Source organism: Podarcis pityusensis, assembly GCF_964106645.2.
Source record: "Podarcis pityusensis genome assembly, chromosome: 12".
In the NCBI taxonomy this organism is placed as follows: domain Eukaryota; kingdom Metazoa; phylum Chordata; class Lepidosauria; order Squamata; family Lacertidae; genus Podarcis; species Podarcis pityusensis.
In genome coordinates, this window is record NC_138037.1 from 26,725,777 (window position 1) to 26,744,522 (window position 18,746).

General features: G+C 38.0%; 1 protein-coding gene and 1 long non-coding RNA gene across 6 annotated transcripts in view; one reads left to right on the forward strand and one right to left on the reverse strand.

Moving 5' to 3' along the window:
* Positions 1–18,746, forward strand: part of CDK14 (cyclin dependent kinase 14) — a 217,314-nt gene that overhangs the window by 108,872 nt on the left and 89,696 nt on the right. For all 5 annotated transcript variants that reach the window (XM_080975366.1, XM_080975365.1, XM_080975367.1 and 2 more), the window contains 2 exons: positions 7,475–7,595; positions 17,921–18,014. In XM_080975366.1, coding sequence (XP_080831492.1) covers positions 7,475–7,595; positions 17,921–18,014 — 215 coding nt within the window. The remainder of the gene's footprint in view (positions 1–7,474; positions 7,596–17,920; positions 18,015–18,746) is intronic.
* LOC308459757 lies at positions 1,052–15,170 on the reverse strand. The gene is made up of 2 exons (XR_013978311.1): positions 14,111–15,170; positions 1,052–1,184 (listed from the first exon to the last, which is right to left on the reverse strand). It is a non-coding gene; the product is annotated as an uncharacterized lncRNA (long non-coding RNA).

The following is an 18,746-nucleotide window of genomic DNA, read 5'->3' on the forward strand; positions in this document are numbered from 1 at the left end:
GAATTTGATATACTTTATCTATTTCCGAAATCAAAGCTAATGTGCTGGCTGTAGCCAGCAAATAAAACTAATATTTTAAGTTACTAATCACACAGTGAAACTTGAACTGCAGAGCTAACTGCCTTTGACCTTTCTTCACATTTTTTTACATGATTGTTTATAGATTTAAAGTCTCCAGTGCTTTTACATAAGGTTGCTATTTTGGATCGTAGAGCAGATAGAGAATTATAAACATTTTTGAGATCTTTTGTTGGAATGGGGGCATGATGGAATGTTGCAGTAAAGGAAGTTGCTCATTTTTGTTTCAGTACAGTGTATTTAAAATTATGCTGAGTAAGAGGAGAATGTAAAATGCAACATGTATCCATGAAGGTAGTGGTTTTTAAAAAATAGATTACAGCATTCTTGATCCTAACAAGCTACATGACTAGTAACTTTGCAGTAAATATTTATATAAAATATGGTGTTTTCTTATGAAGCAATTTTAACAAGCCACCCCAACTGCTTTTCTGGTAGAAGTATGCATCTAATTCCAGTCACATCTGGCCATAAGTTTCATGTGGTGACTTAATATTTGTTTATTCATTCATATAAAATCTTCAGTCCTACCCTTTTGGTGCCTTTGTGCCACTCAAGGTGAGCTGCAATAATATAAAATCACAGTGCAATAAAAATATATTAAACTATAAAGAATCAAGCAATATATTAAACTATAAAGAATCAAGCAATAAAAATACATAAAATATACACCAGGTAAAACACGCATCAAAGTCAAGTTAAAAGCAACAGCTGCAGGTAAAAATGACCTTAACTGGTTAAAGCTGGCCAAAATAAAATAATAAATTAATGCACCATTAGCAAACTATTCCCGTTCCCCCCCAAAACATAAAAAACACTCCTGTTGCAATATGTCAGTGTACTTAAGAATTCCACTGGGCAAGGGTGTAGGAAGAAGGAAGTTGGACTTGGTTGTCCTGACACAAAATGATTGTTTTATTGATGTGTGTATATGAGTGTTTGTGGCTGAAGTGAGCCAAAACACGAGGGCGGCTTACATTTTCCATTGTTTATTTAGATTAATAGATTGGCTGGCTGGTATTTCTTGAGCCTGGCAATTCCCAGTTGTTCTTTCTCCTCCAGACATGTCATGTAGAGGAACAGCAACTTGTCATGCTGATAGAATTCTGATGAAAAGAAACACAGATGAGAAGGAAAAAGAGGTTGAAGCTCTGGAAGCCAGACCTGCATTTTGGATTTGTGCAGTTATTGTTGAGCACAGATGCCTGCTGTGTAGGCGCTACTTGTAACTGGTACTTTATTTTATTTTGTAAAAGATGGTTGTACTAGTTATTTTAGGCCTTGGCTGCAAGCTCAGTAGCAGTTTGTGGCTGCAAATAATATACAGGCACTTGAAAAACAGGCTCTACAAAGCAGAAGTACATCAGTGAGAAACTGGGACTGTACCCAAAGAATATTGTTGGCCTCGCTGTAATAGCTAGAAAGGGTAGAGTTTTAACATTGCCACAGATAATTTAAGCTCTGTATTTAAGAGATTTTTCTACAGTGTTCATGCTCTGCTAGTTTTCCTTTAGCCTTTTAAACTGAGATTATTTAGCAGCATCACCTTTAACCCTCAGTCAGACTTCCAGGTATGAATACAACTTGAGAAGATTTCGTAAAGCTCTTCAAACATTTCTACTGAGATGAGGAACTTGGACAGGAAGCTGTGTTAACAAAATGCCTATCTTGTATTAAGGATTGATTGATTGATTGATTGATTGATTGATTGCTGAAGGTGGTAAACACGGTTCTTCTCCCCATTTCATCCGCACAACAACCCTGTGAGCTAGGTTGGGCTAAGTAAGAGATGGTGACTGGCACAAGGTCACCCAGTGAGTTTCATGGCTGAGTGGGGATTCGAACCCTGGTCTCCCAGGTCATAGTCCAGCACTCTAACTGTTACATAATAATTCTTATATTGTATATCGCATGAGCACCTTTTCTGTTTCTGTTCTTCAGATAGTAGTAAACAAGGATCAAAACCTACACTGTGCCTTAAAATTGCAAACTAGTTCTGCTTTGAACTCCACACAGAAAAGACAATGGCCTAACCTTTTTAAAGTCAAATATCACATTCACAGCTTTCCCCTGTAATTTTTCCTTTTTAATGACAAATATGTTTCCTAAATGTTACAATGTTGATTCTTGTTACCTGATGTATTGCTCATTTTCCATATTAAGACTAAAATGGCCTTTAGTATTTCATTGCATTAGTAAAGGCCCTCTGGAGAACTAATGAACTATTACTATTACTTGATTTATTTTAGTCCAATTGTTCCCAAACTTTCACTCCAGTTGGTTATGGTCCTATGTATTTAAATAATTAGCTTCTGGCCCATATGCATTCTCCTTATTTTTTTGCCTATAATTCCTTTTGTTTCATACCCAGTCATGCTGTTACTCAACTGTTTGCAATTCAGAGTTGTCTTTAAATTATTTGTTATTACTCTGAAATACTAATCAGAATGTATTTACTGTTTCACTGCATCACACTCACATATTTGTTGCGTAATTAGCAGAAGTTATCTTCATAGAGAATATATACATGGTAACAAAGTTAGGTTCATTAAATGAAAAACTAGGAACAGGAAAGCAAAGTGAAAATCAGCCAGCTGTTAAATTGTATACATATACAATTTCATGATGATTCCAGTTTTACAATAACATTGATAGGATATTAGTTTTGCTGAGGAAGAGCGGCTTTTTAGTATTAAACTCTGTACTATAATGTGTGGTTTATATTTTAAGGACAGAATTGTTATTTAGTGGAGTTTTCAAACATTGCCTCCAGAGCAAAAGGTTGACAGAATGTATTTAAAGTATAAGAGGTGTTTTGTTTTGTTTTTTTAAAAAGTATGGTGCTATCATTGTGAATAAATTGCATGCATTTTTTAAAAAAAAATCCAAACCACTGATTTTTAGCTTCTAATTAATAATGGGGAAATATGCTGAAACACCTTGGGCCCCCCCGCAAGCGGGAAATCTCTAACCATGGTCTCCATTTAGTCTGAGCAGGAAAAGTAGCAGATTTAGAACAAGCTGGGATCCAAAATCATGGTTTGAAGATTCTAGTTTCTTCCAAAGCTGGTAACCATAGTTCTAGTTTCCTCTAAACTGGCATTAGAGGCTTCCTGGTTTGATTTCTCTTGCTGCAAAGGCGTGTCATGCATGGATTAAGTCCCATTAATATCTTAGTTTATAGAGCTGAGATAAGATTGTCAGAACATTGCCACTGTAAACTTCAGCATGTGGAACATGGGCTTTTGGTCTGAGTTTCTTCTAGCCTTGTGGTCAGTCTAACGAAGCCCACTTTATCAGGCAAGTCTGCATGTTACTCCACTCAAATTATGAATTAGTGAATTTTTGGAATTTTGAACCTCCTGAAAGAGTATTCTCCAATATAGCCCCCCTAATCAGCTGTCAATACAGTTATCGTATTCAAGCTATGCATGCTTGTATAATATAATAACACACTTTTACAGAGAGTATGTTACAGCCTCTTCTGAGTATTTAGGAATATAAATCATTTGAGAAATACAGATGTGTGGTCCTTTCTAATCTCGTGTCTTCATACAGAATGAGCCACCATTTGAAACACTTAAGTAATCAGAATTTTAAAACTGCAGTTGTGTACATCATGAGGGCGGAAGGGGATTCCACTTGATTTTTGAATCACTAGGAAATCTGGATATTAGAGATGAAAGATTCTGCTGAGTGTTGTGCCCTTTCTTGTAACATGCATCGATTGCAGCATGAATATTTGAAAATTAGTACACAAAGGTGGATGGCAAGCATTCGTAATTGATTAATTCTGAATAATGAGTATCCCTTGCATTCTGTGCTTACATTCATTAGCACAGATTAGAATCACTACTCAACATGTAAAGTTATGTTGAAGGTGTGGAGAATAGCACACATGCTTTAAACTGCATTATTTATGTTCACAAAGGACTGTTTAAAGTGATTAAGAAGAATTTAATTGGCATTAAATTATCTTGGGTATGCATTGTATGTAGAATTTATTTCATGGCAGAAGTACACAAAGCAAAACATAAACAGCACAGCTGCTTCACCTATAACTTTATCAGTTTTGTGTTGTGTTAATGATAGCCATGGCGATTAGGTGATGTGCCTTGACTTCTGACAACTGCCTCATCTTCTTACTGTCTTCTTACTGTAGAGAATTGACATGGGCAGGGTGCTGTTTTGGTGACTTTTTTTTAATCTGGCAAAAAGAGCAAGATATGAAATTCACCTTACTGGATTGTCATGAAACTATCCCTATAGATCTTCAGGCCAAAACAGAATAAGTAATAATATGCAAATATTATATGCTCACCTGGCTATCTTTCCCATTACCTTTTTACTTTATGTTCGCTTCATAAAAGTTATAATGATCGCTAATACAAGCAGCACTGACTTTTGGAAGAGCGTGTGGCTTCCTGTAGTGTAACCATGGAAACAGACAAGGAATCCTTAAACAAAGTGATCACACATGCTGTGCTAATTAATCCTGTCCTACAGCTTTTCCTCAGCTGGAGGAAGCAGTTAGATAAATTTTGCATGAGTTAGCATGTTTGGATGTACAAACAATATGAAATATGTTGCCATGTCTAGGTTATCATTCAAAAGATGGGGAAAGCCAACAGTGCTGTAACTTATCATTCATTTGTAACTTGTGCTGTGCCCCAGAAGATGTGGGGTTTTAAAAAGATTTCTGAGAGGAATAGTGTATCTTAAAGGTTGAACTGCCAGTGTTTGATGTTCTGCATAACTACTGAAGGATGCACAATTATTTTAAACATGTAGGCCCAACCTTATTATTATTAAACATGTTGTTATTAAGCATGTTGCAATGAAATAGAAGAAAAGCTTACAGTATTAAAATATAGAATCAATAAAGTAAACTTAATTGATAGCATGAAACTGATAAAACCAAGAAAAAGAAACAAAGCATAATCAGTTCTTTAGAATTCAGAACATCTCAAAGTCACATTGTATCTTTTGAAGAAGGAGCATTTTTTTAATATTTGGGGAATCACATTTGCTGCAAAAGTATTTTGTCTTTGCCTTGTTTGTTTTGACCTTAGGAAGGGTGTCAGTTTAGACATTAAGGTGTATCCCCACATTCTATCTATCCATTGATTAATGCTGGCTGTTTCCTGAGACCTTCAGTTATTTGCATGCAATATTCTGGTGGCAGCTGCTAGATAGGAAAATAATTCTATGCAGTTTTTTATTAATTCATCCATATAATTTAATAGGCTCAGCCTTTATAACTGCTGAGCAGTTACGCCTTTCTAGAATATTTCATGCTCAGTTCATCATAGAGAGCCAGTGTGGTGTACTGGTTAAGAGTGGTAGACTCATAATCTGGTGAACCGGGTTCGCGTCTCCGCTCCTCCACATGCAGCTGCTGGGTGACCTTGGGCTGGTCACACTTCTCTGAAGTCTCTCAGCCTCACTCACCTCACAGAATGTTTGTTGTGGGGGAGGAAGGGAAAGGAGATTGTTGGCTGCTTTGAGACTCCTTCGGGTAGTGATAAAGCGGGATATCAAATCCAAACTTCTGCTCTTCTTCTTCATCCTACCTGGTCATCTGCATGCTCTGGTATCTTTCTTTCTTTCTTTCTTTCTTTCTTTCTTTCTTTCTTTCTTTCTTTCTTTCTTTCTTTTTGCTATTTTCAAAACATGTTACCAGACATAGCATAAATATAAACTACAGTAGTAAAAACACATCTTCAAATTTACAGCAGATAAAGTAGCTTTCAGGTTTTTTTCTAAACAGAATTCATATTCAGCAACTGGTTCCATAAGCCTGTGCTCTTACTCTGAGAAAATAACTTTCGAATTTTCATTATGAACCACACAACACACTAAGCAGAGCATGGCAGCAAAAAGGACTGGTGAGGAGCAAAGCTACTGGGATTTCGTTCTGTATGCACACGCTTTTTGGCTTAGCATGTCATGTGAACAGGCCATTCTCCATCCCTTAAACTGGTGGCTTTTAATTTTTGTCACAATTTTTAACCATATTCTATGAAATTCTAAATCTGTACCAATACCTTCTTGTAATATAAAAGAGGGAAATTATTCCTGGAATAATTTGTATAATCTTGATCACTCTTTGCCAACTATTAAAGATCCTTTAACTTAAGATGCCAGGGGTTGAACCTGGAACCCTTTGCATGCAGGTATTTTAATTATCACAGTGCTTTTGAAATTATAGTGGCTGTGCTGCTGTTAAAATACATTTGAGCCTAGTAAATACCTTTCGAAGAGAATCACAATGACTTGGGTTGCACATCATGCTAAACCAAACCACGCTCCTGTGCCACACTGAGCTAAGCCATAATTTTACATAACATGCTGTCCAAACCCAGGCTTGTAGTTTAGCTCTCTCCAGACTAACCACAAACTATAACCAAGGTTTGTTCCGTGGCTTCAGCTTGTGGTTTGTCCAGAAGAGCTAAACCACAACCCTGGGTTCAGATCGCACACTAAGCCAAACTACGACTTATCTCAGTGTGACATAGCAGCAAAACAATCAAGGAAGAATTAAGCACTGGGATCTCTTCTGTGCTATGTCATGATTTGGCTTAGTGTGAAACAGGTCAATGTGAGCGGGGGGGGGGGGGGATTACTTCAGTTTACTTCCAAGCTGATAGTTACTCAGCCACCTCTGTTTACTATTAGAATAAAAGATTTTAGAAGGAATGATGTTGCTCTTCTCAGATATGCCTAGAGTGGAATTTTAGCTTCACAAGTCCTATGAGGTAGATTTTGCTGCAGTATAGTGACTTGCTGTTCTGTTTGTTTCATAGTTGAAAAGGAATTTGAATTATTTCATCCAAGACCAGCAGTCTTACTCTTAGCATAGAGCAGTATGTTAAATGTTCAAGGTTAAGGGCAGATGGCATATATTTTTTTTAGCAGTATGCAGATATACAGCATGTGCCTGAAGCTTTAAATGTTACTCAGTGTATGAGCTATTTAGCTCTCTGTTTAATCCACTAGTTGTCTTGAGTTACACAGGTTATGTCCCCTGCTCCAAATGCTAACATTTAAGGATTCATCTCTGAGTTTTTTATTAAATAGTAAAAAAAAATTGTGCCTAATACTTTCTCTTTTTAAACATGAAAAACTAGATCCTAAAAAACAACATGACAGCCCTATAATGACTGAAACAATAATGCAGTCATTTGATATTTCATGATCTGTAGCTTTGTTTTGTGATGTGTTGAATGATAGAAATGGATATGTTTTTTCTCTGATTAACTTAACGCATGGCCAGAAGAAACACAATCTACTTTTTTCAAGCAGACTCATATTACACATACCTTTTAAAGATCTAACATGACCTTTATTTCTTTATATGCTGATTTTCTTTGTTGTGCTTGTATTTTCTCTTTAGGACTTGCAAGAGCCAAATCTGTCCCTAGTCATACGTACTCTAATGAAGTGGTTACCCTGTGGTACAGACCTCCAGATGTCCTCTTAGGCTCAACAGAATATTCCACCTGCCTTGATATGTGGTAAGAATACAGCATGTTTACAGGATCCATATGTTCTAGCTTGCTGTGACTTTGATTTGTTAGACACACAGTGGACTTGACAAGCAAGGATTGCAATCTTGTTCATGCTGACCTAGGAATAAGTCCCATTGAACTCAGTGGAACTTATTTTGGAGTACATGTACATAGGAGTTCTCTGTAAGATAAAGCAGTACACTGTTTGTAGACTAAAGTTTCCAGATACTGTTTCTGTAAGAAACCTCTATGTTCTCTCTCCAATGGTTATCGTATCTTAGTCTCATACTTCAACCAAAAAAGGCTCTCAGATGGACTTACAGTTAAAAATAATAAAAAAATTAGATAATCCCTGCCCTCAGGTTTACAATCTAAAAGATGTAGCACAAAAGGAAAAAAAGACTGGGTAAACTCAGGTACCGGTTCTTAGAGTTAGAAACTTCTATATGACCAGCTTGGATGGGAGCAGTTTAGGTAGCTTGATTGCGTAACTCCTGCTAGGTGGCAGATGAAGAAGAAGTAGCCAAAGACAGCTGTTTACAGATGGAATAAGCCTGCTCATCTTTATTCCCTCCACTCCTGCCCCATGGAATGGCTGCTGTCAGGTCAGGTTGCAGTTGAGAAGGAGCCAAAGTTAGTTGATATCATCACAGAACGAATGGAACAGCCATGCTTCCCTTCTCCTTTATTGGTGTATATGTTTATAAGTAGTCACAGATTTCAGACAAGTAATGTGACTGCTTTCAGTCTTCCTTTACATCTTTTTTAAAAAACTGATTTCCTGGATAATTTTGCAGCACAGCAAATACTTGAAGGGAATTAGACAGAATACATGTAATCCAAGATCCAGTAACATTGGCAGGGCCAGCCCAATACATTTTTCTGCCTGAGGAAAAAGACAAAATGGTGTCTGCCTCATCCCACATATAGAAGCTGACCAGACTGGCAGATTAATCTTATTTCAGCATGGAACACAGTAGTCTAGCTCTGTCCTCCAGCGCTTTGCTGCCACTCCTTGTCCCACACCACCTTCCACCTGAGACAAGTTTCTCACTCTACCTAATGACAGGGCTGGTTGGTCCTAAACATTGGTACACAATTGTGTGAAAACAATGAGCATTAAGACAAAACAGTGTTACCTGGGACATTGAGCATATCATCAAGCAAAAACAATGCCCATTTCTAATATTTCAACTGTACAGGGATTTTTTTTTTAGTAAGTATGTAGTATGGGAATTAGTTGCACTTTGCCTCCACCTGCAGCTTCTCTGTTGGAAGGAGGGAGGATATTGGTTACACTGCCTAGCACTGGTGTGCTATCTTCTGTTCCTTCCTGATGACAGATGCTGCATCAGCTCTGTTTTCATGTGTGACTTGAGGGAAAAGGCAAAGGTCATGCTTATCTGCCCTGTGGCCAGGATCCTCCAGTGGCTTGGTTGTAGAGTAGCAGTGCCTCTCACTTTTTCCTGTAATTCAACAAAGCAAGGCATAATACCCCTTAATAATAATAATAATAATAATTTATTATTTATACCCCGCCCATCTGGCTGGGTTTCCCCAGCCACTCTGGGCGGCTTCCAAAAGAATATTAAAATACTATGATACATCAAACATTAAAAGCTTCCCTAAACAGGGCTGCCTTCAGATGTCTTCTAAAAGTCTGGTAGTTGTTGTTCTCTTTGACATCTGGTGGGAGGGCGTTCCACAGGGAGGGCGCCACTACCTTCCACCACTGGCTGAATGAAGCAGTGGCCCTTACCTGTCGAAAGAAAGGCTGAAGCATAAAGGGCAGACTTATTGCAACAGCAGTAGATCTCCCCCCCCCCCACCCATGTATAATGTAAGAGTAGAATTTAACAGCAAAAGGGTCTCATGAATGAGGGCTACTGAAGACTGGTGTGCTACTGAAGCCTACTATAAGTTACCACCTGTGTCCAGGCACTCTTATCAGAGCTGAGCATGCTTCTGGTATTCAAAGCTCATCTGAAAATAAAGGTGACTGGGAAGATAGAGTTCTGTACTCCAAAATGGCACATCTTGGTGTTAAAACTGCCCCCCGCCCCCCCCACCCCGCTTTCTACAGATAGGGTCATGGATAGCGTTTGCTGCCATCACATCTAGTTTGGCTCTAATGTTTTTGCTACTAGGAGTAGGGGGCTGTGTGTGATCCCCAGGTTCCTTAGGAGGAAGGTTCAGGATATAAATTTAATAAATAATAATTTTGAAAATTCATATTAATGGATGTGTAAATTCTGATTTTATACTCAGGAAGAAGATGCTCTTTTGGGGTGGTGTGAAAGATATTAAGGATTTAATTTGACTGTGTAGCATTATTCAGATAAAAATGATCATCAAATTAAAATTTTATTATATAAATGCAAAGGTCATGGTTCTGACAGGAATGCAGCAGTAATTTTGAAACATTAATAGAGATGCTCTAATTTAGTACAGAATTGATGTCTTTCTAATACCAAATGGAGACTTCCCCTTCAACCGCTATGTATTACTATTGCCAAGGTGAAAACTGGTCCTAGCAGGGGAACACAAAAATAATGTATTTAATAACGGTCATGAAATATTGATGTTCCCTGATGTAGGACCTTTAACACAAGTCAAAAAGATATATAAAGGGTGCTTTTCAATAAGAATGCTTTGTTCCAGATGAAAAATGAGGCAGTACTGATTGCATCTATCAAATATATGAATCCAATAAAATGACAAATAATTCATCTTCTGGAAAATACTGAGCAAATCACAAGCTGAGGTTGCAGTGAAGAGCAGACAGATCAAATAGCTGACAGATGAAAAGTCTTCCTTTTCTGAGTGTCTTTGGAGAGTAAAAGTATTATTCTGTGTTCATCTAATGTTAGCACCCAGATCTGAAACACTTCATGGAAGTGTTCATTGATTTCAACAGAATCTATTATATTGGATTCTGAAGATTATACTAATGCTACAAGTACTTCATATTTGTTGTCATAAATGTATATTGTTCCACATATAGATTGCCGTGTATACATTGTGTATTGGATGAGATTCACTCTATGCTTGGAGAATAACTGATATACCTCAGTTGGGAAATTTCTTATTGTGTCAGATTGGCTAGTGGACCTAGGCCCAGGTCATACTTTTCCTGTAGCATGTGACTACCCCCTTTAATTAGAGTTTTCTACTTTGAAAGTTTCAAGATATGGGGCACTGTACGGCTGTGAGATGTTATTTGTGAGGTTCAGGTTACAGACTCCGCTAACCCAGAAATAGTACCTCAGGTTAAGAACTTTGCTTCAGGATGAGAACAGAAATTGTGCTCTGGCGGCGCAGCGGCAGTGGGAGGCCCCATTAGCTAAAGTGGTGCTTCAGGTTAAGAACAGTTTCAGGTTAAGAACGGACCTCGGGAACGAATTAAGTTCTTAAGCCGAGGTACCACTGTACCCATTTCTGGTCATTCTCAGATTAGACCAACTGAAATTAATGGACATGATTAATTTAGGTCCCTTAATTTCAGTGGATCTACTCTGCATAGAACTTAGTTGGATACAACCCTTTGGTTTGAAATTGATTGGAATTCTTACTTTATTTAAAATATTTATAACCCATTCTTCATCATAATGTGGTATTGGAAAGTCAAAAGATTTAAAAATAATTTCCAATCCAGCCTGTAACACAGTAAAAGAACAAATAAAATAACCATAGAGTCAAAAGCAGGAGGAGCATCAAGCTTATGACAGCTGATTCAAGTCCCCATAAAGGCCTGTTGAAATAGCCCTTTAACGGATGCTGAAACTCATTAAGAGTTCGTGCCAATCGTATATAGAGTGGCAGGATATTCTGCATATGGTGCCATCACAGAATAGACCCTTTAGCTTATTGCTGCATAATAAATGTCCTTAGGCTGCAGAACAACCAAGTGGGTTTCAGCTGCTGATCTTGAAACTTGGCCAAATGTATACAGAAGAAAAGAAGCTCCTCCACGGATCTAGCTTTGTAAGTCTTTACTAACACCCTGAATTTGGCTTGGAAGCAGATTGGTAGCCAGTTCTATCAGGATCAGAGTGACATGATTCCAAAGAGCCAACCTAGTCAGCAGTCAAAGCTGCTGCATTTAGCACTGACTGAAGTTTTTGAAACAGCATCAATGACAGCCCTACATAGAATACATTACAGTGGTGCCCCGCAAGACGAATGCCTCGCAAGACGAAAAACTCGCTAGACGAAAGGGTTTTCCGTTTTTTGAGTCGTTCCGCAAGACAAATTTCCCTATGGGCTTGCTTCGCAAGACAAAACGTCTTGCGAGTTCTTGCGAGTTTGTTTCCTTTTTCTTAAAGCCGCTAAGCCGTTAATAGCCGCTAAGCCGCTAAGCCGTTAATAGCCGTGCTTCGCAAGACGAAAAAACCGCAAGACGAAGAGACTCGCGGAACGGATTAATTTCGTCTTGCGAGACACCACTGTACAAAACTCCAGTAAGAATATTAAAATTTGACCGGGGTTGTGTTGGTGTTGTATGTATGTCCATAAGGGAGGGAAATGGTGAAGGGATGAAATTTACATTGTACATTTTCATATTGCAAACATGCAAATGATAGTGTGGGGTAGGGTGGGGGAGGAAGTGACAGTACAATGCCTATAGAAAGACGGGGCTATTTTCTGTTGGTGGGAAGAAGTTTAGCTAGTAAGGGAATAAACAAAACTGCACAAAATTGCACAACATTGCTACCTAGTTCCTGGGTGGCTGGGGTTATGTGAATGTAATGTGAGTTGTTTGTATAATATGATCACTTGTATGGAAGTTTTGATAGGGAAAGAAAGCATGTCTCCCCCTCACATATTTATGCAGATCTCGGCTGGTTTTGCATAAAAAGAAAAAAAAAGTTGTCAGCTATTAGATTACAGTGACACTGTTGGATTACAGTGAAATGCTTCTAGTTATATGCCTTGATGAGTTGAAAAGGAGGCATAGGGACAAGTATTGAAATGTAATACAAATATTAACTACTGGGCAGTTTCTGGGAAGCAGGTGGCAGTGGTTGTAAGCTATTTATGCACTTCATTTGTCATTGGAGGGCATTGGGAGAGTAACCAAAAACTAATGATTCATGTACAGTATTAACATTCTCCACTTTTTTCTGCAAATAGCCACTGGCAATTTTAATAATATTAATGAAGACATACATGCATTAGTGGTTGTGGCTAGCAGTAAGAATCAATGGGGAATGTTCTGCAATTTACTACTGTCAGCATGTAGAGTGGTAATATGCTGGATGAATTGTGTGACATAAGACAGCATCAAGCATTGCTGTAGGCACAGTATTCCCCCTCCCCTTTGTTCAGGCAATTAGTATGTTTTATTTAGCATAATCTCAGGTGTAACATTTGAAAACTTGGATGTTTTATGTCAACAAATCCTGATGTTTTAATACTTTGAAGCTAAAAGACATTGGTGGGAACTAATACTTGATCTCAATTTTCCCCCCAATTTTACCTCTACTAGCACTTTCCTTCCTACAATCCTGAGCACTTGCCATGTTTCCAAGCTGGCATTTGTGACAAGGGTTGCTCTGTCTGGTTTCTGTCTTGCCTTCTCTGTCCCGTGGTAAGAAGATAGAGAGTGATATGGGAAAGACATGTTTTGTTGGGGCAGATGCACCGTAGTGTTTCTCTTCTCTGCGCTCCTCCCAAAAGTCATTCTTCCTTTGGTCATTGCTTTGGGTACGGGACTACGCATAAAGATGCACTTATATACACAGCTGCATTCAGTTCAATTCCCTGTTACGTTTGTTGGCTCTTGAAAGTGCCAGCACCACTCATCCCCAAAATTAGTTTAACACAGAAATATGTGTTAGTAATAATGGATATTTGCAAAACTTGCAAAAAAATTATTAAGTATTTCCGGTAAACAGTCAGTTAAGAAATTTATACTTGGGAAATTACTTCTTAGTCCAAAAACTAATATTTGAGCTGAGGAGATTTCTCTTTACCTTCAGTACTCACCCTAAAGAATTGCTAATCCATAAGAGGTCAGGATTTTATGATAACTATCAAGCTATTCTTAATTAAACTTCTGGAAAGATGCTGACACTGAACTCTTATCAGCTGTAATCAGCTGAATTAACTTTCAGCAGAATGATCTTCTGAGATTAGGTAGAGGCATTTTATCTCAAGAAGCATCCTTTGTTCCCAGATTTTGGATGGGCAATTAATCCTGTATTATTGAAGAACATTTTCTAAAGTCTATGAAGAAACCAGTCTCTGGTTTTTCTTCAGATCGTATAAATCTTTTGCCTTCTACTATGGCCTGAGAATATATTAAGGCCCTTTTTAAAAAAAAAGTATTTGGAATGTAAGATTGCTTAGAGTTGTATCTTTATCCTGAAGCAAACCTTTACAGAATTAAAGGTTTCCAAACAAGTGGCTTAATAGCTTTGAGTAGTGACTGTTGGGAGAGAATGCACTGTAGTCCATAGGATTTCCATCTAACTTAGCACAAGACCTGTCTATCTCAGGGCATAATTGAAGGACCTTACCTTGGACCTTAGAGACACACTGGGGATGCTGCTTGTGAACTGCCTATCAACTTCCTTAACTGAGCTGCCTGAGGTTGTCTTTAAGCATGGTGCTTGAGCTTCTCTGGATCTGTAGAACGGTTTTCTGGGAACCTCCTTGCAATGAAATTGTTTGGGAGAAAGTTAGATAGATGATGGAGGAAGACTCACAATAAATTTGGTCAAATACGGGCTAGAGGCCACTTTCAGATCTACTCTCACCTGCAGCTGCTTATTCAGTACCTTGAATTTCTTTTCAGTTTGTACAACTAGACAGTGTAAACAGGATTCTTGAATCAGTGAAGTTGTCCATATATGTGCACTTTGGGTTGTAGCCAACTAAAGTCTACTCAGATTAGACCCATTGAAATTAATGAACTAAAGTTACTTATGTCCATTATTTCAGTGAGTGAACTCTGAATATGACTGGCATTGGATACAACTCAATTCATGTTGGCTTAGAAGGCAGTGGGAGGTGGAATGACTGATTTGGTGGAAGTTGTCAACTCTTTTTGTTGCAAGGGTTCTTGTCTATTCTGCCAAAAATAGTGGAGTTCAGTAACCCACATCTTTCCAAGCCCTATCTGACTGTTTAATGGTCAGGTTTATTTTTTAACTTTCCATTGCCTACTGATCGCTCGACACTCTCCCCAACCCTGATTAACTTCAGGGGCCTTGGAAGGATGATTCAAGGTCCATGTGTCACAGCCAGTGGTTAGGGATGGTGGAAGTTGTGGTCCAACAATGTCTGGAGGGACAGCTTAACAACTCCTGCTTTAAATCTTTCGTGCCAAAGTTTCCCAACACCCCCTGCTTTAAAAAAAACCCAACAACCACTGGAGGATTTTAGAGAGTAAAATTTCACAGAAGCTAAAGTCTTTCCTCTTGTTGTTGCATCACATGACATCTTTTCTGAAACAATTTACATAAGCGTTGTTAGTAGAGAGTGCATCCTGTTGTCCAGTAGTTCCACAATCAAAATTCTCATTTAAACACCGTCCATTGTGTTGATGTTAGTTTCAGTTCCATCATTGCTGTGGTAAATGCAAGGCTTCTAGAAAATTAAGAGGAACAGTGGAACCACAGTATTAAGATAGTATGACCATATGTTCCCACCAGCACATGTAATAGGCTTAGTTATGCTTGCTGTCATGAGACAGCAAGGCACACATTTCTGCATCATATGGTTGTCACTCCAGCTTCAGTTGTTTTGTTGTTTTGTTTTTAAGGCAAGGGTTCTATTACGTTCTGCCAAAAAACAGTATTAAGATAGCTGCTTGTGATATTAGTTTGAGGTTAATTCAACAACAACAACAAAAACATTGGACAGTAGCATGTTTTAAGAGCCTGAGGATACTGCTTTCTGGCAAGTTAGGAAGGTGCAGGCAGCTATAGACAGATTTGGCACACCTCGTTTCAGGTTGCCCAGTTGTAGGGCCTTTTTGCGGGGAGATAAGTATCAAAACTTGGTTCTGGACCACTCTTTGTATGTCGGAGACATCAGTGCTATAATTGGCTATATACCTGTCAATGGAGGTTGGCAAAAAAGGTGATCCTCAAGACCACATTAACAGCATAATGAACAATCCTCCAAAATTAGGAGATTTCCCCCTTCCACTGTATTACAGTGTTGGGCTTTTAGATTTTTATTTTCTGCTATTTTTTTGTAAAGCCCCCTTGTGAAACACCAGTGATCTACTTTCAGCCAATATAGACAACATTGAAGTAGATGAGACAATGACAAGGCAACTTTCTATGTAAAGTTATTTGCCCTCTTTTAGTAAACCTTATATTTGATCACTGATCATTGAACACAGCCTGTAATGTCTGACCAGGCCTTAGGACAGGATTGGAGAACCTATGGCACTCAGGATGTTGTTGGATGTCAGCTCCAGTCAGTGTCACTAATGGTCAAGGGTGATGGGAGTTGTAATCCAGCAACAACTGGAGAACAATAGGTTCTCTACCCCTACTTTAACAACTACTTATTTTTGGCTCATCATTCAAGAAATTTGCAATCTGAATTTACATTTTCAAGAATTGCCATTTTACGAAGAGTCAGTTTACTAAATGATTCACACACAAAAACCACCTTTACATTTCTCTATCAATGAAGTTTACCATTTGACATTCATAGATATTTATAAGTTCCTAGGATCACTCTAATATTTAAAATGAATTAAATGGCCAGTGTTGGGATGCATGAACAGAATTTGAACTACCTGCTTTCAGGATACCTATGTCTGCAAGATGTCTGTCTGTCTGTCTGTCTGTCTCTCTCATATATGAATACATTATTAAATCACAGTTTAAAATATTGTCTGTGTTTGACAAAGATACATTGGGTTTAATGAAGCATTTACTGAAGTAGGTGACGAATGGCAGCTTCATCAATTCAATTCCTTCCGTATGCCCTAGCCAGTTACAGAGAATAATGTCAATCCCATTTTTTAAGCACAAGGAACGTAACTAGGGATTAGTTGTGTGCTCTTTGTCATACTTTAACAATATGCTTCTTTTCAATCTCAGATATCTTAAACAATCTTTTTTAAGACTGCAGTTGATGAAACTAGATTGTGCACTAAAATTTAGCTATATATTCTGGGTTAAAAAACAAGTCACCTATATCACTAAATGAGTTTTAATTAAAGGGCTCTTTGCCAAATGTGACTTATAAATATTCAGTTAGGATCTCTTAATTAATGAAAGCAGATTGCATGTTTTAAAGAGATGGTGTTTCACTACTTTGGCACACTTAAAATGTGTTACTTTCTAAGTATATCATTGCCATTTGAAAATACTTTTGAGAATTATTTTCATTCTAGCAATTATGTCACGAACTATTCAAATGTTGTTGGAGTACTGATATGCATATTTACTTTTGGTTGTAATGATACATATTCAGCCCACATGGAGATGTAGAAAAACTTTTAGCTGAGGCATATCTTATCCAAATGTCGAATCCTATTGTGTAAGAACATCAATGCTGAGGTCAAATCAGGAACAGTACAGTGAAACACAACACAATGCTGCTGTTATAGGTAAATAAAGTTGTGTTCAAGGATAACTATGATGGCATGCACAGCAATAATAAACATGCTGCCTCTTTTGTTGCTTTTGCTTTCATTATTTGCAAAGAGGGCATCAGAAACTATATACTCAGTGGTAAATATCTTTACTGTTCAGTGGTAAAACAGAACATGCAGACTGTGCTGTATAGTCAGAAGTAACCATCTGGTTTGTTCAGAACTAAAACTGTGGCTGGTATCTAAAGCAATGTTTTAGACATAGCCAGTGAAATTCTGACTTAGGTGTAAAAAGCAAAACAAAAACCCCTTCATACACAAACAGCTTTGAAACAGTTTACCGTGTGACATGAAAGGCTATTTGAGAAGCATCAGCACAAACCCTTTGGGCACATGTAACTGGTTGAGCAGTTCTTTGAATCATGTCCTAGGCCCTATTAGGGATTTCCTGTTTATATGTTGTGCATGTGCTCCTGTACTGCAGGGTGACTGCATTTCATTTTATTTAAGATGTTAAAAACCATGGGGTGTTTCTTCCATTGTGCAATCAAAGAAACCCCCAGAACAGCTTTTTAACATTGCAGTTCACACTGAAACAATCTGTTTTCAAAGAGACAGTTCTGAGTCAATATCAGGCATTCAATGTAATCTGTCTTACATCTTTTTGCAGCAAGGAAAAAAATCTCTTGAAAACCAATGTACAGACTGTGTATCAGTTTCTAATATGAGATTTCCCCCAAAATATTTTAAACTTCTTTCTTTCCAGGGGAGTTGGTTGTATCTTTGTCGAAATGATTCAAGGTGTTGCTGCTTTTCCAGGAATGAAAGACATTCAAGATCAACTTGAAAGAATATTTCTGGTAAGTCTCTTTCCCACTTCCCCTGCATTTGATTACTGCATGCTGACAACTGCCTCCTCTACCCAAATATAAATACCAGGAACCTTATATAAACCACACTGAAATGAATGGAGTTTCCATGGTGGAAGTGGCTGGAGCATTATGTCAGAATCCCTTGAAATCCAGAGTTTGTTTAAATTAGTCAGCCACTTCAAACAAAAATACTGTCAATAATTATCTAGCTAGATACATTGTGTGCATCATTAGAATTATCCATTTGACAGTTTCTAAAAACGGGACTACTCTGCTTAAAAAGGATTACTTCCTTCCCCCATGCTTTAGTGAATTGTGTACATGAAGTTGGTTAATCATTTTTGAAATACGTGTAGGTGTTTGGATGATATCCGAAGAGCCAAATGTTTGCCTCCTTCCTTACTTGTTTGTGTTTTGCTTGTCGGAGGCAGAAATCATTTTGGGCAGAAATGGAGAGAGAGAGAGATTGGACAAATCAGAGAGAAGGAAAGATTGGATAAATTAGTTTCCCCTTTGTTTGGCTTTTGCTGATTTGCCACAGCACTTTGGGGCAGAAACCAGGGAGGGAAGGAGCATGGACAAATCACAGATTCTAAATGTTTCCATGGGAAATAATGGAAATCATCAGCTTATTGTGAGAATGCTTGCCTAACAATTCCTGGGTTCGCATTGTGTGGAACCTGTGTGTACAAAGGTGGTTGTTTAAGATAACCAATACAA